Source organism: Hyaena hyaena, unplaced genomic scaffold, assembly GCF_003009895.1.
Source record: "Hyaena hyaena isolate Hyena2069 unplaced genomic scaffold, ASM300989v1 scaffold_187, whole genome shotgun sequence".
Lineage (NCBI taxonomy): Eukaryota > Metazoa > Chordata > Mammalia > Carnivora > Hyaenidae > Hyaena > Hyaena hyaena.
In genome coordinates, this window is record NW_024080820.1 from 2,543,457 (window position 1) to 2,569,191 (window position 25,735).

The 25,735-nt window shown below is 44.2% G+C and overlaps 1 protein-coding gene across 1 annotated transcript in view; it reads right to left on the bottom strand.

Moving 5' to 3' along the window:
- SCFD2 (sec1 family domain containing 2) overlaps positions 1–25,735 on the bottom strand; it is a 231,514-nt gene that overhangs the window by 33,584 nt on the left and 172,195 nt on the right. The window contains exon 2 of the mRNA XM_039241068.1: positions 1,104–1,249. Coding sequence (XP_039096999.1) covers positions 1,104–1,151 — 48 coding nt within the window. The 5' untranslated portion in view covers positions 1,152–1,249. The remainder of the gene's footprint in view (positions 1–1,103; positions 1,250–25,735) is intronic.

Consider the following 25,735-nt stretch of genomic DNA (forward strand, 5'->3'; position numbering starts at 1 on the left):
GCATCAGCATCTGGATGCTGAACTTGACCCTCATTATGCCAGATTCCCCACTGAGCCTTAGCAAATAGAGTGGGTTTTACTGAGATTTCACAGGGCGATGAAGGAGAAGATGGTTGCACACACTCCACTAATGATCTTTTCTGCCAGGAATGTGTGTTTTCCCTTGAAAGCTCGTCTTTGGCCTCGAGGAACCTTAGTTCTCTCCATCCTTGTCCAACAGAGACTGCCCAGCCTCAATGACTACAGCCTGTCTTCACTCCTTAACCTTCCTTTTGGGTCTTTCTGGGGCCCTTCCCTCACTGGGCTTTTATTTTTTTATTTTATTTTATTTTTAAATGTTTTTTTATTTATTTCTAGGAGAGAGAGAGAGACAGCGTGAGCAGGGGAGGGTCAGAGAGAGAGGGAGTCACAGACTCTGAAACAGGCTCCAGGCTCTGAGCTGGCAGTCAGCACAGAGCCCGATGCGGCGCTCGAACCCACGAACCGCGAGATCATGACCTAAGCGAAAGTCGGATGCTTAACCGACTAAGCCACCCAGGCGCCCCTGGGCTTTTAATCTTGGATTCTGATACTACCTTCCTACTCACCGGTCAAAACACCCTTCCAAAGTCCCCCTACCGTGCTCAGGAAGTGGTGGGGGAATTTTAAACAACAAAGGTTTCGCTGTCGCCAACTTCTTTTTTCCTTGCTATAATATTATTAGATAATTTTATTATTCTAATTACTCAGAATGTTTAAGGACTGCTTAGATCTAGAACCTTGGGAATCACATAAGGCCAGCCCCTCACCTGCACCTACAGTAACTGGGGCCCAATGAGGTGAAGGGACTTGCCTAAGGTTACAAAATAGGCAATGTGACAGTTACAGAGCAGGGGCTGACCCTCAGTCCAGTGCTCATCTCCCTGCATCAAGCCTGTGGTACAAATGGATCAAGAAGCGTTCAGATTAGGGGAACCCAGAATGCTCAACTAGAAGGGAGCTTGGAGTTCATCTAGAACAAATCCCTCATTTTAGAGAGGCTAAAATGGAAACTTTTTTTGCAGTCTCTGAATCCTAAAAATATAAACCAGATTAGACGGTTACTTTAAAACATATGTACTTGCCTGGTGGGTATGATTTCCAGGAACATACACAGACTTAAACTGTTTCATGAGATTCCGAGCTTCAGCAATATCTTGAAGTGAAGTAAAGAGCTCATCCACGGCAATTTTGGATTTGTGAAAAGTCAGCTTAATTGAAGAGTCACAGCCTGAAACAATCCAGAGAGATTTTCTTGGGTGAGCAAATCTTTAACTTAAGTTTTAATCATGACAGCTTGAGCTCCATGTAACACAGTTGGATTTTTTTTAACCCTACTTTTCCCTGGCAGTTCCCCAACGGGGCTGTTTCAATCATCCACGAGCAATGAAACACAGTGAGTATAAATGCCTTTGATAGAAGTGGAACTTAGGATCACCTAGGATGGTTCCCACTGGCTTCAGTCCATCTCTGTAGAAGTTTCACAGAAAGAAAGCTCCCCTGGGGTCTACTATTCTCAGAACACAGCTTTGGGAAAATATGGGGGGACACAAAGAAAAGTACCAGAGAGGGCTGTGAAGAACCTCTCTTGCTTGAATCCCACCAACATAAAATAGAATAGCAAGAATGAGAGATCACAGAGCTGCTCTAGCAACAGAACTTGCTGGGCTGGGCATCTGCCTAATGTGCTCACAAAGCAGACGGCGTATTTCAAAAGGCAGCCATTCAAAGCTGGTAACACACAAAGATGGCCTAATAGGAAGACTATTCTCAGCAAAGATTCTGTTTCTCTTTGACACTTAGAAGAGCTGGATTCATTCTCTATCTTGTTAGAAGCCGATTCAGAAGTGAAACGATCACAGATAGGTCAGAAGTTTAAAAAATAAAGGTTCAAGGTGGATATTTCTGACTGCCTCCAATACTCAGATATATTAACTCACTGATCCTTGCAGCACTTTTATGAGATTGGGGCTATTTTTTTCCCCCATCTTAAGGATGAAGGAACCAAGGTAAAGAGAGGTTAAGTAATAGCCCTGTGAGCAGACACTGCCAATGTCCTGTCCATATCCACTCACTCACCCTGGACGTCACCTGTAGGTCTGGGGAACAACCTCGGACTGCTTCCTACCTCAAGTATCTATATGTCTATCTCTCTCTCTATCTCTTTGTTTCTCTCTGTCTCTGTCTCTCTTCCTGTCTGAGGCCTTTCTCTGGTAATAGAAGCATACTTGGCCTTTGTGTGTAGCAGGCCAGAAGTGCTGGGAAGTCAGTACTCGTGGGCAAGGCCCAGCTTTCTCATCCCCTGGCGGGGGGACAATTCCAAATTGTGGTCTTCAAACCCTTTGCTCAGTCCCAGAAGGATGGGGCCCCAGCTGCCGATAACAATAACTCACTCATTAATGCCCCTTTATAGGCTTTCCTTCCTTCCCTGGCTCACTTCCCTACTTCCTGACTGTGCTTCCTGAAATCTCTTTCCGAATATAGTACTTGCACCCAAATCTTTGTCTCAGGACACCCACAACCCATTTTAGAATATTCTTATCACCTCAGTAAGAAACTCCATACTTGTTAACTGTCAGTCCCCTTTCCCACCCCACCCCCAGTCCCTGGCACCACTAATCTGATTTCTTTCTGTCTCTATGGATTTACCATTTATGGACACTTCATATAAATGACCCATAGAATGTATGATCTTTTGTGCCATGCTTCTTATACTTAGCATAATGTTTTCAAAGTCCATCCAAGTGGTAATATACATCAGTACTTCATTTCTTCTTATTGCTGACTAATATTCACTGTATGGACATACCACATTTTATGTATACATGTATCGATTGATGGCCATTTGGGGTTATTTTCACATTTTGGTTATTAGGAATAATGCTGCTAATTTCACGTATACAAATTTTTGTGCAGACATACATTTTTCTTTCTCTTGGATATATACCTAGGAGTGGAATTGTTGCCATAGAATTGGCAACTCTATGTTTAACTTTTTGAGGGCTGTTGTCCAAAGTGGCCATACCATTTGACATTCTTACCAGCAGTGTAAGAGGACTGCGATTTTTCCACATCCTCAACAGTGCTTGTGGTTTCCATCTTGATTGGTCCTAGTGGGTTTGAAACATGAAGACGCGTTGCCTTTGTCTTTCTGGCAACTAGCCCTCCATCCTGCAGCTGAGGGGGCCCCTACCATCAGTCATCCCCTAGCCTATAGGAGACACTTATCACTTGGAAAGTCCAAGGGTTCTAATAGCTTTGTGCCAGGAACTGGGGACAAAGGACAATATGTATATTTCTTATTGCATAATAAAAATTCTCTGACCAGTTTTAAACTCCTGGTTTCCAGAAATGTCCACTTTATGCCATTAAAAAAGAATCAGCATGGTCAAGTGCAGTGAGAGGAAGCCTCCCCATGTTTGGTGAACTGGGGTGGTGGTGGGGCAGATGGAGGGAAGTCAGGAGCTCATGTGAATTCCCCAGAATTCTATGCCAAGCTTTGTGGAAAGGAGAAAATGTGTCATCTTCTGAGGAGCCTGTCCATAACTTCCTCCTGATTCTTATAGGGGCTCATAACCAAAAAGAGTTGAGATCCATAGGTACGGGGATTGATATCACACTATGCTTACCCTTGGCATTGCAACCCTAGGTGAGATAGACCAGCCTGTGCTTTAGTCAGTAACCAACCAGAAGAAACCCTGAAAGGTTATGGCTTTTTGGTCAATCATGTAACTTCTTTCCTTAAACTCTCAGTCTGAGCCATTTAAAATACAGGAAATTATATCATTTATATCTAAGTGTTGAACATTCCCTACTAGTCTTTCAACTAAAAAAAGGCATAAGGGGCACCTGGGTGGCTCAGTTGGTTAAATGTCTGACTTTGTCCCAGGTCATGATCTTGTAGTTCGTGAGTTCAAGCCCCACATAGGGCTCTGTGCTGACAGCTTGGAGCCTAGAGCCTGCTTTGGATTCTGTGTCTCCCTCACTCTCTGCCCCTCCCCCACTCACACTCTGTCTCTTTCTCTCAAAAATAAACATTAAAAAATATTTTTTTAAAAAGGCATGAAAACAAGATGACACTACTAGTTCTAATACCATGCACAATGTACACAATTCAGATTAATAGGCTACATTTTTTATTTAAAGTAATTTCTGTCAAACAGAAAGATTCATCCCATTTTTCATATGGTCTCTTTCAGTGTTTTGGAAAGTGAGTAATACGATGTTTATCCATTAGACTGAGTGGAAGAGAATCATCTACTGGATTATAGGTACCTGACAATACAGATTGTTCATGGCAATTGTGGATTATACATTGGAGATAATGAAGCAAAGTCTGTGTAATTGCAAAGAGTTTGGTCAACTGTAGATCAGGTTGTTTGACAGAAGTGTTTATAGATTACTGGTAAATTAAACTCAAAGGAACACAACAGGAAAATAAGGTTATCAAATGCTGAGTGGAAAATAAAAAGTCCTAAATTCACAAATAAAGTAAAACTTTCCCAAAAAAGAGTTCATTTTTTTCATTGTTCAAATGAACTGCACAAGAGTGACTTCCATCCAAACTATCAACTCTCTCCAACATATCTGTTTCCCTCAAGGCAAGTATTCTACAATGTGCTTGGTTCTGGGAGACCACACCAGTTTCTGATTATTACTCATAATTGTACCAATCTTCACCCTAAGCAGGATTTACATGCCTTTACCCGAAGTCTATAATGAAAGTTTCACATACACACACACACACACACTTTAGAAATGTGGATCAGAGAAGATAAATGACTTGTGCAAGATCACATCGCCATCTCTGGCAAAGTCAGGGTTCAAAATGTCCTGCTCATCACAGACCTGAGCTCCTCCATGGCCATTGCCTCCCATCCAGAATCTCCTCTGTGAATGTGACTCATTCCAAATTCATGCTGCAATTAATAGTGAAAGGAGATGTGGACACAAAAGCTATGAAATACGATGAATTTTTTTCTGTGACAATAGTAATAGTTATAGTCGCTGAATGGTCACTTATATCATACTTATTCCAGGCGCCATGCTAAGAAGTGTTTGCATATCAGCTTATTGAATCTCCACAGAAACCCAAAGAAGTAGGTACTAATAGCATTCCCAGTTTGCAGCCAGGGAAATTGAGCCAGAGAAAAGAGAAGGAACTTTTACTAGCCTCACTCAACTAGTAAGTGGCAAAGCTGAGGTTCAAACTCTCACAGTCCAACTCCAAAGACAGTCCTGTTAGCCACTCCATTCTGCTATCTTTCATATGTGGTGAGGCCACACATATAAAAGATCAATGAAAGACTTAATTCTGCCTTAACACGGAAGAAATGCTTTTAAACAGAGTGAGTGGTAAACGCCTTTCTTCTTGGGAAGACCTGGGCCTGTCCCCAGGGCTGATGCCAGCAGTGTGGTTTGCAGTCACACCTCAGGGCTGTCTTTTGTAGCCACAGAAGGTGTGAGGTCTCCCAGCCTGCTGTATATCCTCCTTTGGATCTTTGCTCGGTAAGGTGCTGTATTCAGTTACTTCTAATAAGCCCCTGACAGCTTCTTCCATTAAGCCAGCTTATGAGATAACGGTGTTTTGTAAGGGAACTCTAAGGGTACAATTCCATTCAGTTCTCATTTAATCCACTTAGTTAAATAGATAATAACCAGAAGCTGATCCTAGCCTCTAGCCAAGCACAATCTATGTACTTCAGTTGCCTGGTCTTGATAAGGGAGGCCCCCGGTCCCCCAGGGCACCCCTGTATTCTTCTAAAATGGGGGATGACTCAGGCCCCTGCAATTTTTTCTCTGGAGGGCTTGGGGGTCTCTTGGGCAGGGTCCAGTTACTCCTCGGAGCAACAAAATAGGGCTCCTGTGTCCATGCTCCCTCTCCCTCTGCTCCCCTCTCCCCCGTCTCCACTTACTGAAGTCCCTTCACTTGAACAGTGAGAAGAGTGGTTCCATGGCTCTGTGCACTGCGGGGAATCCACATTTCCAGCAACAACAAAGCGAAAATGGAGAGACGGCTGAATAGCGCACCATCCCCCTGCGAGGGCTGAAAGGAAGTCATACTCCCGCTCCAGTTTGCCTACTTCTCTTCTGTGTGTTCTCTCAGGAAGCAGGCTTGAATCCTTCTGGTGCTTGGGGAACCTTTTTGAAAGAACCTATTTTCCGTATGTTTGGCCTTATTCCTTAGGTATCGAGCAAAATAAAGCATCTCATGTCAGGAGGCTGCTGTGTCCAAGGCCTTTTTCTGGACTGATGCTGAAGCAGCCCTCATTGGAGGACTTCCAAAGCACACACGTGAGCGCACATGCACACGTGCACACACACACACACACGCACATGTGCACATGCATGCACGCAAGCAGAAGCGTGTCACTTGTATGGCTGGATACATGGGGGGCATGGCTAGAATAGGCTTTGAAATGTTTCCCGTTTAAGTGATCTTATTCTCTTCACAGTTCTAAAGGCCCCTCTCAACTGACTGGGAAGAGCTAGGGTCAAAAAATATAATTTGAGCCTGGTCAAGAGGCTCTTTTCTCATTTGGACCCAAGTTATCCAAAGCACCGTAGCCTCTTCATCCTTCTGCTGGCCCGCAGTTTGGGAATATCAGGCCACTTTCCAGGTCGTATCCCTGCCCTCCTGCCGCCCAGCAAAGCTCTGGAGTAGGGGTCCCAGCTCCGTGGGCTCCTGGGGCAGTTAAAGAAAAGGTCAACTGGGAGTGTGACTGGTCAGAAAGGGCAGAGCTTTGGGAGGTCATGACCTCCCTCATCCATCCAGCAGTCTGACATTGCCTTTTCTCTCTCTCTTCACACCATTGTTTCGAAAATAGGGTCTTTTCTCATGGCTCTCAATAAATGTTTGGCAAATGAAAACCAACCCAAACAAAATAAAAAAACAAATCATCCTTAGCAAGTGCCGTCACATCTGAAATCTTTTAGGGAGGCTGGTTGACCATAAATCCACTCTTGAGTAGGGCAGTCCTGGTAAGTGCATAGGTAAAACTATAACAGAAGTCTCTTTTTCAAATGTGCTCGGGACTGAAGGTGACTGGGAGTCATTCAAAGAGGGAGGGATCCTAAAAAATCAATTTCTCTCACATATACATAATTTACATTGCATGTTATATGTTCACATATACACAAAATTTATTTAAAATTACAACATAAATGTCCATGTATTCACTGATCTCTGAGGGAAAGCAAGGTCTTTTCCTTGAGTCTTGTCTGCTGCACAGAGTACTTTAAAAAACTCATTTTTGGGGCGCCTGGGTGGCTCAGTTGGTTAAGCCTCCGACTTTGGCTCAGGTCATGATCTCACAGCTTGTGGGTTCGAGCCCCGAGTCGGGTTCTGTGCTGACAGCTCGGAGCCTGGAGCCTGCTTTGGATTCTGTGTCTCCCTCTCTCTCTCTGCCCCTGCCCCACTCGCACTCTGTCTCTCTGTCTCTCGAAAATAAATAAACTAAAAAAATTTTTAAAAATTCATTAAAAAAAACTCATTATGTACCATGTACAATTTCCAACTGTAGTCCATTTCAAGGGGAATAAGAAGTTAAGGACACCTGAAGCATAATCAGAGATCAGGATTCTTCTAGATTTTAACTTTTTCCCCTTTGATCATTTACACTCAGTTTGTTCACACCTAATTCGAAAGCACTTTTTAAGTGACGCATCTTGACAGTCTTTCAAAAGCATTCAGTTTGGTTTGCGCTGACATGATTTTCTTTCTGAATTTGTATTTCAGCAGTATGTGGGAACATTTAATTAAAGTTTGCAACATGACAGTGAGTACAAGTAGCCTAAGCAGGCTTCGGACTCTGGGGAATCACACAGGTACAAGTAGGAAGACCAGATGTGCCTGCACATGGAGATGGGCCCGAGAGCTGAGGGGGTCAGGGTTTTGGCATTAGCCATGGTATTTCATAGAGGGATTGCAGGATGTCAGTTATTCTGGTAGATGGACCATGTGGAAGCTGGGTGAGAATACGTGAATCACGCATACGTCATTCGGATTCATTATATTTACATTCTATATTATATCATATATAAATCAAAAAGTATATATATTCGTGAGGTTCCATTGTATCTTTCTGTACCCAGGCGATTGTATCTTTGTCATCTGTGCTTACAGGGCTGATCCTCTTTCTCTGTAGAGTCCTTGATCTCTACCACCTGGCAGGGCACCCCCTGTAGGTGTGGCGCTAATGACATAAATATGCTTGGGAGGGTGTGTGAGCCAGGCTGTCCTAACCAAGAAATTCAGAGTCAGGAATATCCAGGTGAGGCCACAGAGGGCCCAGCATGGGGCCCATGGAGGCTGACCACTTCCTGAACTCCTTCCATAAACCTCCCCGTGGGCTCTCAGCCCACGGCCCCTTTGTTCACTGGGCCTGGACTCTCCTAGCCTACGGTTATGGTTCGCATGGCAAAGGAGGGAAGGAGAGAAGGCTGGCCGTAAGCTCCAGTGGGAGCGGGGGCTCTCCCTGGCTTACCGCTGATCTCCAGCACAGTGCCTGGCTTGTAGAAGGCACCACTATATATTTCTCAAATAAATGAATGGAGAAAACAGAGACATAATAGGAAACAAAGCGTTGAATCAGACCAAACGTGCTGTAAAGCAATAGCACTGATTCTTAAGGAGCTAATAAACTGTCTCTGTAGGAAATTTCAAACAAAGAGCCCCTGATGGCTTTGAGCAACTGCAGCCCTACATGCGGAAGTGGATCGAGTTCCGAAAAGCCTACTTTTACAAGAGCATCTTCAGTTGGTTGCATAAATACTGTTTGTTTAACAAAAGCAAAACTAAACTCTATATGGTTTAGATATGCATACGTATGAGAAAAAATAGTTTTAAAAAGAAAGAATGATAAATACACATGTCAGAAAAGTGGTTACCTCTGAGCGTGGGAGTAGGTGCAGGCACTGGGTCCGTGGGTATTTATTAAGCAAATGTGCTTTAGAACATGTATCATGTTGGGGTGCCTGGGTGGCTCAGTCGGTTAAGCGTCTGACTTCGGCTCAGGTCATAATCTCACGGTTTGTGGGTTTGAGTCCCGAGTCGGACTCTGTGCTGACAGCTAGCTCAGAGCCTGGTACCTGTCTTCAGATTCTGTATTTCCCTCTCTCTGACCTTCCCTTGCTCATGCTCTCTCTCTCTCTCACAAAAAAAAAAAAAAAGAACATGTATCATATGATATTTTACATGTATCAGCTACCATCTTAAAAAATAAAACAAAACCCACTCTAACTGCTCTCTAAGCCTCCAGCAAACTCAGTTTTTTAAAACAGTTGACAAAAGGAAGAGATGACAGCTGCGATCTTTTATCATCAGGCAGGTTTGGGATGTGTCGTGGACTGGGAAGGACTTGCACGGTCACGAGGGGATGTGACTGCCCAGAATTCTAGCCTGAGATCTGGGGCCTGTGTGTGTGTGTGTGTGTGTGTGTGTGTGCGCGCGCGCACGTGTGCGCATGAGAAAACATGTTGGGCGGAAGCCTGAAGAAAGAAAAATGGTCAGGGATATGCTCTGAGTCTTGCATTTTTATTAAAAACAATTTTTTTACTGTTTTTATTTCTGAGAGAGAGAGACAGTGTGAGCAGGGGAGGGTCAGAGAGAGAGGGAGATACAGAATCTGAAAAAGGCTCCAGGCTCTGGGTTAGCTGTCAGCATAGAGCCCGACGCAGGGCTCCAACCCATGAACCTGTAAGATCATGACCTGAGCCGAAGTCGGTTGCCCAATCGACTGAGCCACCCAGGCGCCCCTGGGTCTTACATTTTTAATAGCAGGGTGCAAGGTCAAGTTGGCAGTGAGGCCCAGAAAGCAGGACACAGCCGGAGGGAGAGGGGCGCCTGGTGCTGGGCGTGTGTGCTGTGTCAGGAAGTGTGAAGGAGGCAGCAAAATGGGCAGCCCTGGTTCATCACTGAAAGGAGGAAACAGCCCCTACTCTTTGGAAACATGGCCTCTCAGACGCCTCTGAAAAGTCCCTCCAAGACAGCTCTTCTTACTGCTCTAGCTATACCGTCATAGTTTCTTTATCTTCAGATTATGTGGTTACAGAAGAAAGGCGCCATGGACTTTGTAAAGACTGTGCTGACACTGTATCACATAAAGCAATATGACTTCGTACGTTGGGAATGCGTTCTCCTATCCAATCAGGCCATGTTTGAGGCTATTTCTTTAAAAAGGCAGGCATGGATTTTTGATCAGTTATATAATCTCCTGTTATTGGAAAATCAGATCTCTCTCACATCATTTAGACTTCGGGCCCCTTTTCCAGCAAGGAAACTTGCTCATAAGTGCGGGAAGTGCCCACGGAGCTACTCACACCAGAGCTCGCATTCACAGACCCTGCTGTTCCCAAGGAGGGCAGCACACAGGGTCCTGACAGCCATCACAGACAAGTTCTCAAGCCAGCATTATCTCTCGCAATGAGCGGTTCCCAACAGGCTCCTTGTTTTTACCCTGTTGAATCCATTCTACTGAATTATAAACTTGACATTTCTGCTCTAAGTCCCCTCTCAAAGCGCTGACATTTCTGGTGGTTTTGAATAGCTCAGAATGGCTTGCTAGACTCCCGCAGGTGACCAGAGATTACCTGCATATGGTCATTTTTGAAAGCTGTCAGGTGGCAGAGCAGCTGGGAGCCACATGGCACCTTACAGGACACTGTGACAAATGACGATAGCCTATCTCATTTTCTGAACTAGAGGAAAACGAGGCTGTATTACCTGCATGTGAAGACGTCACCAAAGCAGACCCATGAGTGAGGCACAGGAGGCAGTTTCTATGTTCATATTTACTTGTTCTTGTTTGTGTTTTTGGGTGCTACGAAGCGGAAGCAGCAAAAAAGGTAAGAAAACACAGGGCGTGGGCTGCCTGGGTGGCTCAGCTGGTTAAGAGTTCAGCTCTTGATTTTGGCTCAGGTCAGGATCTCACTGTGTTCATGAGATCAAGCCCCACGTCCAGCTCTGTGCTGACGCAGCACAGACTGCTTGGGATTCTCTCTCTCCCTTTCTCTCTCTGCCCTCCCAACTCCCCTCAAAATAAATAGATAAAACTTTTACAAGTGCTTAAAAAAGAAAGAAAACACAGAGATATAAACTTATGATGGGGAAAAATTGATCTGCTTCATTTATTTTTCTTTGCACTGGGAAAAGATGGCCATCATTTAATTTTAGCAGGGAAGTGTGTAGTTTCAGAACCAATGGGCCAATCTGACATTTCAGAAAGAAAGGGAAATAGAAGCCCAGATGCTCCTTGCATAGATCATTGTCCTGGGACCTGCCAGAGGCCATCTGTCCTCCAAGAAGTGTGCCTGACGTGCCACCACCTGAAGCCTGCCCTGTACCTGTGACCCTACCCACTCCGTCCCTCCCTATTCTTCAGTGTGGGTTGGGGGGGGCCAGGCCCAGAGCTCCACCCAGAAGACCACTCGGAAGTCCTCCTGGAGGTGCAGGCCAAGAAGGAAGCTGGGCCAGATCACGCCCAGGTACACTATTTCTGCTCTTTTCAGAATCGTAGCCCAGGTCCAGTCTTGTCGCTGGTAGTATTGAAGAGCCGCAGCCCGTGAAGGATTTTTTAAGAGATAAAGTTGTACTTTATTTTAGAAATGCCAATAAAGTTGAGAGTGTGCGAATAACGTGGTGTCATTTCTGGCTGTGATGGGTCACTGGGAAACGAGTGCTTATCCAAGTTACAATGGCTAAATCACTCAAGTTCGGCTTGTCTGCTAATGATACAAACCTGTGCTATGGCTAATTGTCCCTGGGTAGAAAAGGAGGAAATCAAAAGTTGAAATCACGGCACATTTAAAAGCCTCTCAAATTACTGTCTGCCTCTTGTGCTCCTAGTCATTCAGAAGAGTTAAAACAACAACAACAACAACAACAACAACAACAACAACAACCCTAAGTCTTTTCTTTTCCATTGTGTTTCTCGAGCACCAGCACGGCTGAGCTTGCTGCCATGAGATTTGTATGTTTGGAGGAACCATAGTGGTTTTTTTTTAATTTATATTTTGGGGGAAGGCTAGGTGGTTAATAATATGGGATCACTTTCTGATCTGAGAAAAAGGGAAGAATAAAAGGGAAGCTTATTGGCCTAGAGTTTCTTTCATCCCTTTTGTTTCTTAAAAGAATAAAAAGAGCAAATGGAGTTTATTTTTCTTCCAGTGGCAGACAGATCAAATGAGCCTCCTCTCCTCCCCCCTCCCCCAACACACAAAATCCGTCTGCCTCTATCTAAGCTTCCCTGGCACCTGCTGTTGTAAATCTCCATTGAACCGAGCCAGCATCACCACGCCTGAAATTTAAGCTCCCATTAAATGAGGCCTCTGATCTATCACTTTTCTGTACTTTCTTTCGGAGGTGATGCGGATTAGCGTGCCATGCCTGAGTCAGAGATGGGGCGAAGGCCAGAGAGGGCTGCCAGGGGGCTCGTGGCATGGGGGAGAAGGGGAAAGGCGCCATATTTCCCTCATTTCTCTTTGAGGCAAGGAGGAACCTTGAGGACCCTTGAGGGTGGACCCCAGAAGACCCATGCAGAGAAAGACAAACTCAGGGCTCAGATCGCACTGAAGGTGGAGAGAGCCTGGAAGGGGCAGGAGAGAAGGCGGCCGCTCCCCCTGCCTCCTTTCCCCGGGGGATGGGGCCCGGCTTCTCGCACGGTGGAGTGGGCCGCGGTCTGCCGCCGTCTAGGTGCTGTGTACGTGTCCAGACCCCAGTGCGGTCGTAGGCTCCTACAGTGTCTCTCGGCCATCCAGCTCAGCCTCTGATGGAGACAGCTCAGGTAGGCTGCATGTCTGCAGGGTGACAACAATGATCACGAAGTCTTGGGGTTTCTGGACTTTCACTTGCATCCAGGCAGGGACCTTCTGGAGCCCATGGCTGTGTTCGTGGTGACTCTATGCCCACCAGGAGACATGGAGGGTGCGTGAGTGGGAGCTCATTCCCCCGCAGGATGGTGACGGGGAGGGGCTGGGGAGCTCTTGTGATCTGAAGGCAGATGTGCATTTAACAGCGGGGCGTCAGCTCCCTCTGCTCAGAAAGGGCAAGGGAGGTGGGAGTTAGTGTAGGAATAAAAACTCCCGAATGGTTTTAGAGTTTCTTTTGGACTTCCACCGGGGAAACAAAAAGCAGTCGACCCAGATTGTCCAGGTCGACTGGACACTGAATTCTCTCCTCGAACACCACCCCACAGCTGCCTCCCTTTCCACACCAACTCTGGCTTCCTGTTTGTTAAAAAACAAACAAAACAAGACTGTGTGGAGAGCTCAGAACTGGGTTTACTGAACAGTCACGCTGCCACAAAGGCTTCACTGGGAGCTCATAAAACGTGATGGTTCTCAGAACCCAACAGGTTTGGCGCCTCGAGGGCAGCCAGGGACCCAGGAGGTGGTTAGTAAATGCACCGTGCGGCCACCGCCAGACTGTGGGATTTGTCTGAGGCAAACGACCAAACCAAAACCTGATGGCAAATTGTTGGCTGGGGCTTAAAGCCCCTGGGCCCGATCTAGGGAGGGGGCAGCAGTTCCTTGAAATAACCTCATGGTTTTGGAAGTCCACAGAGGCAGGTGCCCTCCTTACAAGATGGCTCTGCTTTCCTGTCTTCCTCATGACCACCTGACCCCCAAAACGCGCCTTTATGCAAACCCGCTCTGCTCCAGACTAGCCTCGCTAGGGCTGTCACTGGGTTATAGCCCTGTGATCAGGCTCATTTCTCCCTGGCCCACTTGCCTGTGGGTTTCCAGCCACCCTGGCCTTCTTATGCCCCGGAGGACCTCAAACTTGACCTCCTGGCACATTCTCTTGCCTCTGCCTGCTGTGGTCTTCACCACACATTAGGTCTCTGCTTTAATCAGCATTTCCTTGGGCGCCTGGGTGGCTCAGTAGAGTAAGTGTCTGACTTTGGCTCAGGTCACGATCTCACGGTTCGGGAGTTCGAGCCCCACATCGGGCTTGCTACTCTCAGGGCAGAGCCTGTTTCGGGTCCTCTGTTCCCCCTCTCTCTCTGCCCCTCCCCCACTCCCACATGCTCTCTCTCTCAAAAATAAACAAACATTAAAAATAAATAAATAAATAGCATCTCCTCAAAGAAGGCAATTCTGATCTCCCCATTTTTATCAGGCTTACTTTTCGTCTCTTTGAAACCACTTTATCAACGTTTATAAATACATAAACATTTATTTCCTTGTTTGTTTTTTCTCCCTTCTTCCCTCCCTTCCTCTTCCCTTCCCTTCCCTCTCCTCCTTCTTTCTGGTAAATAAATGTTTACTGAGTGCTAACTACTTGCTAGGTACTTGAGATTCAGTGTCTGTTCTCAGAGAGCCTATATTTCAATGGAGGAGACAGACAATATATAAGTAATTATGCTGGTAAGCAAAGCATGTGTCATTAGAGGTAAGTGCTCAGAAAGAAAACGGAGACAGGAGATATTCTGGACATGGTCAAGAATGGTTTCTTCGAAGAGGTGGCATTTTAGCAGAAACCTTTCTGAAGTGAGTGGGCAGGTACCTGGGAAAGAGCTTTCTAAGCAGAGAAGCAGTAAGTGCAAGAGGCAGAAATATGCTTTGGAGGTTTCAGGAGAACCAGAAAGCTGAGCGGCTGGAATGGAGGAGTAAGAGGAAAAGGCAGGCAGAGGAAGTTAGAGAAAGGTCTGACAGGCAGAGCCAGATCATATGCGGCCTTCTACAGAGTCCACAGCAGAAGGCAGAAGGGGGAAGAGGAGAGAGTGCACACAGATAAAGATTAGAAGGAAGGTGTACACACACACACATACACACACACACACACACACACACACACACACACACACACAAGCCTGGATACCTTTCTGGTGCTGATGAGTGGATTTGGGTGAAATGTTTGGGTCTGGGAGAGTAGCAGGTCATCTGGAAGGGCTGCTGGTTGGGGGTAGAGAGCCCACAAGATTTGAAGTTCACATGCCCAAACATTTTCAGTGTCTCCCCATCCCTTCCTGACAGTAAGAACACAGGAAACTCAATGGGGCAAAAAGCTACATTAAAAAACATCACGACCATCCAGACTGACGTTAACATGACTTCATCGTTACCAGCCTCTACTGTGAGAGGCTCAATACTGTAATGTCAGTGTCGCCAAATGAGGGTATGAAGAGAGGTCAGCAAACCTCAAGACTGGCTTCAGGGCCAAAAGGTGTTTGAGTGGGCCAGCAAGTGAACGGGAAACTTAAACCCTCAGTTTCAGTTCTAACTGAAAGTTCAAGGTTGGTCAAGATAGTTTTAAGAGAAGGGAGTTCTCATAGTATCCAAGAAAGGAATCAAGGATTAGCCTAGTTTTTAAATTTCATGAGGGGTAGAGCCCATTCACTGATTCACTCAGCAAATATTTACTGAATGCCTGATATGTGGTTGTTCTAAGCATGTGAGACAATAGCTAACAAAACATAAAAATTTCTGCCTGCATCAAACTTCCTTTGCATTTCTCCACTGTGCCTAAAAATGACGAAAATTGTTAATATTTATCAAGCACTTACTATATGTTCTAAGTGCTCTATGAATTAATTGATTTAATCTTCAGAACTTTTCTATGAGGTATGTGCTATCATCATCCCCCATTTCACAAGTGAGAAAAATGAGGTACAGAGAGTTAAGTAACTTGCCCAAGGCTACAAAGACAATGGCAATAATCTGAACGTGGGCAGTCTGCATCCAGAGCCTAGACTCTTTAATGGTGCATTTTTACCAGAGCAAGCAATCAATAAACAACTGAGTGATTATGATTAAAAAATGCAGTATAAACATAGTAAAATAATCCAAAGTTAAGCAAATAACCAGGAGAAAGTTCAGTTTAAATTACAACAAGCTTGGATTCCAGTGTATCTGGAAAGAAATGTACCGCTATTACTTCCAAGTGCATATGGACACTAGGGCTCATTGGTAATCTGCTAGCAAGTAGATCGCTCGCTGCCTGTTGCGATGAATATCTAACACCGGATTGCCTCTCAGTACCTGTCCTGATAATGAACACTTAATACCCTTCAAGTAATTTGTTCTCTCAAGAAGGTCTTATAGTCACCATTACAATCTTACTGATTTTACTCATTGGCTCAAAAGTCCTCAGTCTCAATCTACATCAAAGTAATTTAAGATTTCATTGTAATTTAAAGTCAACACTCCTTAGATATTTCTGGAATAGTCACTGGTGTTCAACAATATACCAACCAGTTCTCCTTGGTCTGATGTGTGGTAGGAGTACATGCTTTCTTAAGTGAGATGGGACTGTAGGATTCACTTAGAGCACTAGAATGAGTGGCAGAAAATGTGCCACTTCTGAGCAGAAGTCTTTAAAAGTCAGCATGGCAGCACCTGGGTGGCTCAGTCAGTTAAGTGTCTGACTTTGGCTCAGGTCATGATCTTACAGTTCATGAGTTAGAGTTCATGATCTTACAGTTCATGATCTTACAGTGTCAGGCTCTGTGTTAACAGTGCAGGGCCTTCTTTGGATCCTCTGTCTTCCTCTCTTTCTACCCTCCCCCCGCCTCTCTCTCAAAAATAAATAAACATTAAGAAAAACTATTAAAACCACTATGTAATTTACAACTGCCCCTTCTTCAGTGATCAAGGAAGACTGTCAGGAGGAGCTCTCTGGCTGTCTGGCAGAGCCCCCACGGACCTGATGTGGACACAAAGCCCAAAGAAGAAACTAACCATTGTTCTTTTGAGCCACAGAGATTTCTGGGGTTGTTTTTAGCTCACCCTAAGTGATTTAAATACCAACCCTCCAAATTTTGGGTGAAAAAGAGGAAAATGAATAAAAAAAAAGGCTATATAGCCAATTAGAAAGGAAATGAAATAAGCACGGATCATTACTGTAGATTTGATATTTACATCGTATCACAATAATCCTCTTGGCAACACTGAGAAGTGGCTATTACTTTCGTTCTGCTGACATGGAAACTGAGGGTCAGAATGAGAAAGGGACTTAGGCAAGCTTACATGGCTAGAAAGTGACAGAGGTGAGTTTCAAATTCAAGTCTGTCTGAATCTTGTGATTATCTTATGCAGTTTACAAAAAGCATATGCAACTATATCACTCCAGAAATGGCTAAAATGAAAAAAACAAAACAAAACAAGAATTAACAAGTGTTGGAGAGGATGTGGTATAAAAGGAAACTTTGTGCACTGTTGGTGGGAATATAAACTGGTGCAGCCACTATGGAAAACAGTATGGAGGACCCTCAAAAAACTAAAAATAGAATTATCATACCATGATCCAGTAATTCCACTACTGATTATTTACCCCAAAATTTGAAAAAATTCATATTCCTCTATGTTTACTGCAGCATTATTTACAATAGCCAAGATACAGAAGCAACCCAAGAGCCTATCCATAAATGAATGGATAAAGAAGATGTGATACACACACATAAAAGGAATGAAAAAGAATGAAATCAGCCATAAAAAAGAATGAAATCTTGCCATTTGCAACAGTATGGATGGACTTAGAGAGTATAATGCTAAGTGAAATGTGTCAGAGTAAGGTAAAGGCCCTCAGATTTCACTTATGTGGAATTTAAGAAACAAAACAAATGAACAAAAGAAAAATGTGGCAAACCGAACACACACACACACACACACACACACACACACACACACACACACACCAGACTCTTAAATACAGAGAACTGGTGATTGCCAGAAGGGAGGAGGTGTGTGAGGGTGAAATAGATAAAAGGGGTTAAGAGTACACTTATCTTGATGAGCACTGAGCAATGCATAGAATTGTTGAATCATATTATATACATCTGAAACTAATATTACACTGTATGTTAATTATACTTCAATTTAAAAAAGCCAAGCATAGGAACACCAGGTGGGAAAGGCATTTAGTCATTCACTAAACACTTATAACACGTGTACCTGTTATGTGTCAGGCACGGGAGTAGGATCCACAGAGTGAATAAGACAGATGTGGCCCCTGCCCTTGAGGAGCTGACAGTATAGGGTAGGCTACGGATGGGTAATGTGGCAGTTTCAATCTGTGTAGCTACAGCTATGTGCTTGGGTAAGGACGGGTGTGGTTTGCGAGTACACCTGAAGCCAGGGAAGGAAAAGAAAAGTGTGAGTGCGGGGGTGGGGGTGGGGGCAGCAGAGAAGGGAAAACAAATGAGAGATAATAGCCAAATAAAGCAGTATCACAAGCGTAATTCTAGTCCTGCTCAGGTTTGCACACTCTGGCATGAATATGCCATGTGCCTCACCCCAGCACCTGTACTTATGGCGGCACACTGCCACTCGCTGATGACAGCAAAGGCATCCTTGAAAGCCGGGAGAGGCCACTCTGCCTTCCTGATAACCATACCCGCCCCCAGCCAGCTCAGGAATTTGAGCAACACACACTCCCAGGGGTGGCTGGGAGCCCAACTCAGCAGGAGCAAGAGCAAGTTGCTCTCTGGTCTTCCGGGCTCATCTGCGACACTTGGTCGTACTCATCGGCCATGTGCAGTGCTTGGCCGGCAACAGTTCCCCACTCAATGTTGACTGGTCACCTGCCAGAGAATGAACGGAAGCAGTGGGGGCAAAAAGGTCTTTAAGGAAACTGGGAGGCCACTGAGCAACAGCAGCACTTGACAACGAGTAATGGGCCTCAGAACGACTCAGGCTCCTTCTGACTACCTCAGCGACACAGAGCCGAACTCTGAGCTTCAAAATGAGATCTCTCCCATTTGGATATTCAGCAATAAATGGCTCACCCGGGTGGATGTGTTAGGGTAGAGACTGATAGGCCACAATCCAGGCCCACGGGATCTAGGGAGACAAACAAATCCTCCTGTGGAAGTTAACAGTATAGTCTCAGTCTTTGGGCAATTTAAAACTCCAACTATAGAAGGTTTAGTGCATCAAATAGGAGACTTAAGGTAACCTGAAAGGACTCTTACAATGTGCAGATTCCAGTTGCACTTAGAAGGAGGCGTGTAGCTGAAAGAAGAAACATGAACTCTGTTCCTGCGAGTTTAAATTTCAGAAGGGCCACCTTAGTGTCCCTAAACTATATGATCTCTGAGGGCTCAGACAAGAGGCAGTCTGTCCTGAGGCAATAGGCAAGAGGTTTCTTGTTGTAGGACAGAAGACTAGAGAGGAAAAAACAGACTGACAGAATTTGGGGAGAAAAGGGGATTTCAGACGGTAGAAAGGGTACACGCCACTCTGTGGGGGGAGGTGCTTCAGGCATGCTCTCTCCTCTGTTAGAATTGTCCTTCTGGTTCCTGTGACTGGTCAACTAGCCTTTTCCTGGATGTACTGGCTCGAATGTCACCTTTCCCATGCAGTCTCCCTTGATTCCCCCCAGTTCCGTGGCTACAGTTTTATAGCCTGGGTGCAGAGACCCTCTCTCCAAGTCCATGAATGACACTTCTAAATCCTGGGGTTTTTTTCCCCTCCTGCAAAAGTGAGAAGTAGACTAGCACCCCTCCTTAGCACAGTCCCAGAAAGCTACTTCCAGCTGATCAAATTAAACACATATGTATGGAGAACTTATTATATACTAGGTTCAGTTTCTAGGAGATGCGTTTATGAACAAGCACAACACTCCTGCTTCACGGACTGTTCTTTCACTCTCGTTAAGTCCTCTTACAATCTAGTTAAGTCTTCTTAACATTCTAGGTAAGGAGACAGACTATAAACAAATAGACCCACAACAAATGTTAGAATATAATAAGTGCTATGAATACAACAAAGCAGTGTATGGATTGCTTTTCTGACGTCTCTCCCAGCTTCCTTTGGTGGGTTTTCTGATTAATGGAGAAAGCATTTGGAGGCTGGAAAATGAAATGTGTCGCTTCTCAGGCCTTGTTCCCAGTAGCTTACACGCTCTCCCACAGTAGAGCAAAGCTCCCAGAAATGCTATATCAGAACATCAGCCCATTGCGTTGAACCCAACTGTTTCCATCACTGGACATGGAGCCCCCGGAAGTCAGGCCCTCACATTGGGTTGCTCATCTGGTTCACAGAAGGCACACGCCAAGTGCTTGTTGGATAAATGGCTCCATGTGAGACACACTGCCTGGCTTACACAGGAGACCCGCCTGAGCAGGGGTGAGGGTAATTCAGAAAGTGAGGTCATGAGAACAAGTTACCCACTGGACGGTGAATGGCAGGAGGCCACGTTAACATGATAGATTAAAGAGAAGCTACTGCTGGTTCTTCGGTGGGGGGGAGAGTTTGATGAAAATAGGATGTGACAGGAAGTATTTTCTGGTGTCTTTATGTGTCAGGACTAGAGTGCACAGGAAGTGGAGGTGAAGGGTTAAAACACTGATTCAATAAATGAATGAATGAATGAATGAATGAATAAAATACTTATTCTAGCTAGTAGAAAGTTGGTAGCCAAAGAGAAAGGAAAGCAGAGAGCAGACACTGCAGAAGATTGGCAAAAAGATGGGCTTCTGAGCTGTCTCCCTAAGGGGCAGGCGGGACATGGGGCCTGACGGAGACATTAGAAAGTGTGTTCCAGTTTGAAGGAAGCTGGGCGTTCTGAATCCAGTGCTAATGCTATCCGAGAGTTGCTGGGAGCTGATGTGCAGACAGAGGAGCATCCTGGCTGGGCGTGCTGAATTAGGAGGGGTGGGCTTGGTGGCTGCTGGGAGCACGGGGTCCAGAACGAGGGAGACCGATGTGATTCCTGGTTCCGCCAAGCACTAGCAGGTGTGGGCCTGGACAAAGCACCTGACTTCTCTGGGCTTCATCAATCCAACACGAGTGATCACAGGGCCCCCTTCAGAGGGCTGTGGAGGGAAATAAATGAGCTAATATATAGAAGGTTTTGCAACAGTGCCTGGTGCTCAGCGGAAGGCAGCTATTGGCATCATTGCCTTCAGGCGGTGTTCAGTGAGCGGCAGGGGGGTGAGTGGTACAGAAGGGAGAGGGCTGGGGTCCAGGGAGGAGCGCCTCACTCTACTAAATACTACTCAAAATAAGTGGGCCAGGGGTTTGGCCTTGGAGATATTTTAGCTCTCCTGAACATTTTCCCATGAGAGCACTCCTCCGCAGAATGAGACAGGACTGTAACAAAGCTTATAGGCCGCCGAGGATACGGCCCATGTAAATCTACCAAGGAAGAGAAAAGCCGAAAAAGAAAAGCTTGAAGCAGAAGGGAATCGGGCATTATGTGAATTTGAGATTACCCTGCTGCTACTAAGGAAAATCTTCTAAAATAGTAAAAATTAATTAAAACCAAACACAGAGTAGCTCAGTGATGGAGGATGGCACGCCTAACACGAGAAGGCAAGCTGCCGCCCCAGCTCCTCTGGCAGTGATCTAGACTGTGCCTGATGGAGTGTGCTGAATTCTAAACATCTTATACCACAGAAACCAAGTTAGTCACTCACAGCTTTCTTAAAAAAAAAAAAAAAAAAAAAAAAGCCCTGTTGAAGACAGGCATTGGGTTCATTCACTACCCCAAACCTGGCATTAACAGGGCTGGGATGGAGGCCCCTGAGCTCACAATGTGACGGCTCTGGTGGCCCATCTCTGCTACCCTGATCTTTCCAATCCTTCCGTGTGCCTGAAATAGAACCACAGGGGAGGGGTGAATTCAGATACATGGCACACCTTTATTTTTAGCCTACCCAGAACATTTTATTTACCAAACAATATAATGAAAGGAGAGCTTAAACATAAAAGCGGAGGATGTCTGAATGTCAGTGGTGGGGACAAATGTTCAGCAGGTAGACCTTAGAAACTGACAAGGATGACAAGCACTGAAAATATTCTGAAAGCACGTTATTGAGCGATAGCACTTGCCATTTTAAATGCATTCTCTCTCTCCACTTGTGTCTGCGTTATTTAAGCATAAGACTTCTCAATACTTATTTTCTGTCAGTTGAGACCAAGACTGAGACATCTTTTCTTTCTTTATTCATACCAATGGTATATTATTATTTATCTCGGTTTTACACGATTTCTAGGCTGCAACAATGTTACAGAATTCAACACCCAGAAGGACAGCTGGGGTGGGAGGAGGACATTGAAAATGATACTGTTTTATAAAAACCATGTCTTGAAAATGTTAAGCTCCCTCTTGTGCCACATGTATCTGGCATTTAACCTCGACAAGTAGGGTTACACTCTGAAGGAGGAGACCATAAAGCAAAAAGAAGACCATGGAGCTGTATTACTCCTTTCAGAGCCCATGCCAGAGAACCATGCCACACGGTAAAGAAATAGATGTTATGACTCTTCTGTAAAAGAAAGTCTCATTGCTTGTATCTGTTGTTCTCACCACACATTTCTCATCTGAACTTTGCTCTCAATGACATAATTTGTTGGCCTTACTTCTTGTGTGTCTTAATCCTTATCAAAGAAGAGCTCTTTCAGCCCCTTTAAGATACAGTTTGGTTGACTTAGTCAATCAGCTAATGCTTGATCAGACACCTCCGAGGATGTGAGGTGAGGTAACCTCCGGGTCAACTGTCCTCCTGATGATGTCCCTTCCCGCCGTTAGTCACTGTCTGGTGTGACCCAAAGGTGATCAGACCTTGTGTCCCCCCACTGGCTGCTGGTACTTGTTGACCACCCCCTCCTTCCTGAATCCCATTCTCTCAAGGCTCAGCTGATTCCCATCAACTAGCTAATCTCAGGCTTTCTGTTTTGCAAAGGGTCAGTGCTAAAGGGGCCTGTCTTCCTAAAGAAGTTTCCAGGCATCAACTGATATCAGCAGGAAGGATACTTCCAAGAAGTCACTGTTTCCTCACCTCTCATCACGTAAGAGTCACTCCTTCTCCCAGCACCTCACACAAAGCTGGTTTCCACAGGAGATACCGATTCTACCTTCAGACTGGGCTCTGGAGGCAGTGCTGACTTGAGATTATAACATGGCTTATTTACAGGGAACCTAAACATGAGCATGTGGGCAGAGTTCCTCTGGGTATGTACATAAATTTATTAATATGACAATACTTACAAAGCATTAAATACTAAATCTCATTAAGTCAAGCTACAATAGAGTTGTATTGTTTGTAATTCCTTCACCATGAATTACGGACATTTTAAAGCTCGGTAATATCAAGCAGTGGTGGTAATGGACAGGGTTGGTAGAAATATAGATTAGGAAAGTCATTTTGGAGGACAATAGAGTGGCACCTAGTAAAATTACAAATAAAGGGGCGCCTGGGTGGCTCAGTCGGTTAAGCGTCCGACTTTGCCTCAGGTCATGATCTCATGGTTCGTGGGTTCGAGCCGTGTGCTGGGCTCTGTGCTGACAGCCAGCTCAGAGCCTGGAGCCTGTTTCCAATTGTGTGTCTCCTTCTCTCTCTGACCCACCCCTGCTCATGCTGTCTCTCTCTCTCTCTCTCTGTCAGAAATAAATAAAACATTAAAAAAATAAAAAAAAATACAAATACGCAGGCACTTTGACCCACTGACTCCACTTTTGGGAATCCACCCTAGAAATAATCTCATTTGGGTACATAGAAGCATATAGAAACATGGTCATTATGCATGAAACTATAACTGAGAATAATTAGTAACAATTATTTAATATGTGAATTATGATGAAATCAATAACATGGAATATTATGCAGCCATTAAAAATATAGTGAGTTTGGTGCACCTGTGTGGCTCAGTGGGTTAAGTGTCTCACTTTGGCTCAGGTCATGATCTCATGGCTCATGAGTTCAAGCCCCATGTTGGGCTCTATGCTGACAGTTCAGAGCTTGGAACCTGCTTCAGATTCTGTGTCTTTCTCTTGCTCTGCCCTCATCCCCCACTCTCAAGAATAAAAAAATATAGAGTGAAGCAGATCTGTATGTGGTGACCTGGAAAGAACTCTAAGACATATTAAGGGAAAAAGAAAGTTGCAGAACAATATGTAAGCTGTAATATCATACATGCTTAAAAAGCTTATATACTTCTGGGTATATGTTTGTACATATATTTATATGTGAATACTTAGATATGAGTGTGGAAGATTGTATTCAAACTGATGACAAGGGCCACTGATGGAAAGATGAATGGAACTAGAAAAAAGGTCATCAAGAGGAACTTGTACTTTTATCTATATTGTTTAATTTTTGTTCAATGAGACTGTATTCATATATTACAGTGTTATGAATTTTTATTTAATTATACATTTAACTTATTTATCTTTAGAGAACTAAAAGCCTAGCCTAGCAAAATATGGTTGCCTCCCATATTTTGTTTGGGAGAGCCCCCACTTAAGATTTTCTTTCCTTAAATCCTCTCCCTGTCCTCCCCCCATACATTTGGAACTTAGGCAAAATGATCCTTATCCTTGCGATGGAAATAAATATCACGATGCAATGCTGAGCTTTTCATAAATGTTTCTTTTTTCATTGATTCTTAATAGTAATCCATGAGAAAATGAGTTGTGTTTCTGCTGAAGTCAAGGGCAAAAGTCTCAAATCCAAAAACACCACCACCAATAAACAAAACCAAGGAGACAGAATTCCTTATCAACAAAAGTCAGAGCTCCTAATAGAACATGGCCCTCTTAGAGCCTTCAGTAATCACACAATCCTGGGCAAACTTTCCAAGAAATGTAAACCTATACAAGTTTCAAATGGAGTGATTCCTTTACTGACTTTAAATTTAATTCTCTTGCTCTCTCTTTTTCCCTCCCCCAACCTTCCACTTATAGAAAGACTCATGAGAATTCTAATATTCTTTTTTCTCTTCTCAATAAGGAAGAATGAGTTTGGAATTTACGCATCCTGTATTTTTTATCCTATTCTTCTCTTATTCTTACATTAACTGGATTCTAAAAGCAAATGCTCTATCCTTTTAAATCATCTTCTAGATCTAATAGTTTAAGGACAAAATAAAAGCCTGTGGATTTTGGAATGTGGATGTTGAATTTTATTTAATTATACATTTAACTTATCTTTCTTCAGAGAACTAAAAGCCTGAGAAAAATCTATTTGCCTCCTTATTATTATAGCCTGAGCCCCCCTCTTAAGATTGTCCTTCCTTAAATTCTCTTTCCCCCCTCAACACAGACATTTGAAACTTAGGCAAAATTGAGTTTGGAATAATGGACTTGAGAGAATAAAAAGACTCACTTCAAAAGCATAGACAATTGTCACAAATGGCCTGCAGAGTCTCCTGGGGTAGGACTTGGGGATCCGCACTTTTCATATAGTAAGTGCTGATGGTCAGCTGGGTCCATTCTCCTTCCTGGTTATAAAATGCATCTTCCAAAGCAGTCATGATCACTCATGGATACCAAAAGGTTTATCTCAGAAGGATTCCCCAAATGCCCTCACAATCTCATAGCAAAATATTAAAGATTTTTCCACTAAAAAATATATTCCATTGCATACTTTCAGAAGGATAGGAAACTCTATGTTTCAAATTAACAATGGCTATTGTATTCTAGCCCCAAAAATGTTGGGAGTATCTGTCTCCCCTTACTTCTCCTAAAAATCACGTTTGATGTCCAAACTTCAAATTCATTACTCCTTCTTGAAACAAAGAGAAGGAAGTATTATAATTCCCATGATAATTGGAACTACAAATGATTTACTGTGACAGTGACCGAGATGGAAATCATGAGCAATTGTTTTTCATCCCCACTGTGTTTCTGTAGTTTAATGTAATACAGCTACTTGTTTTATTTTCTTGAAAAATCTTACGGTCAAAAGAAATAGCTTCTCATCCTTTAAAAATCCCCATGTAACAGTATGAGAGAATTCCAGAATAGAGGATGAGCATTCCTATTCTTCAGAAT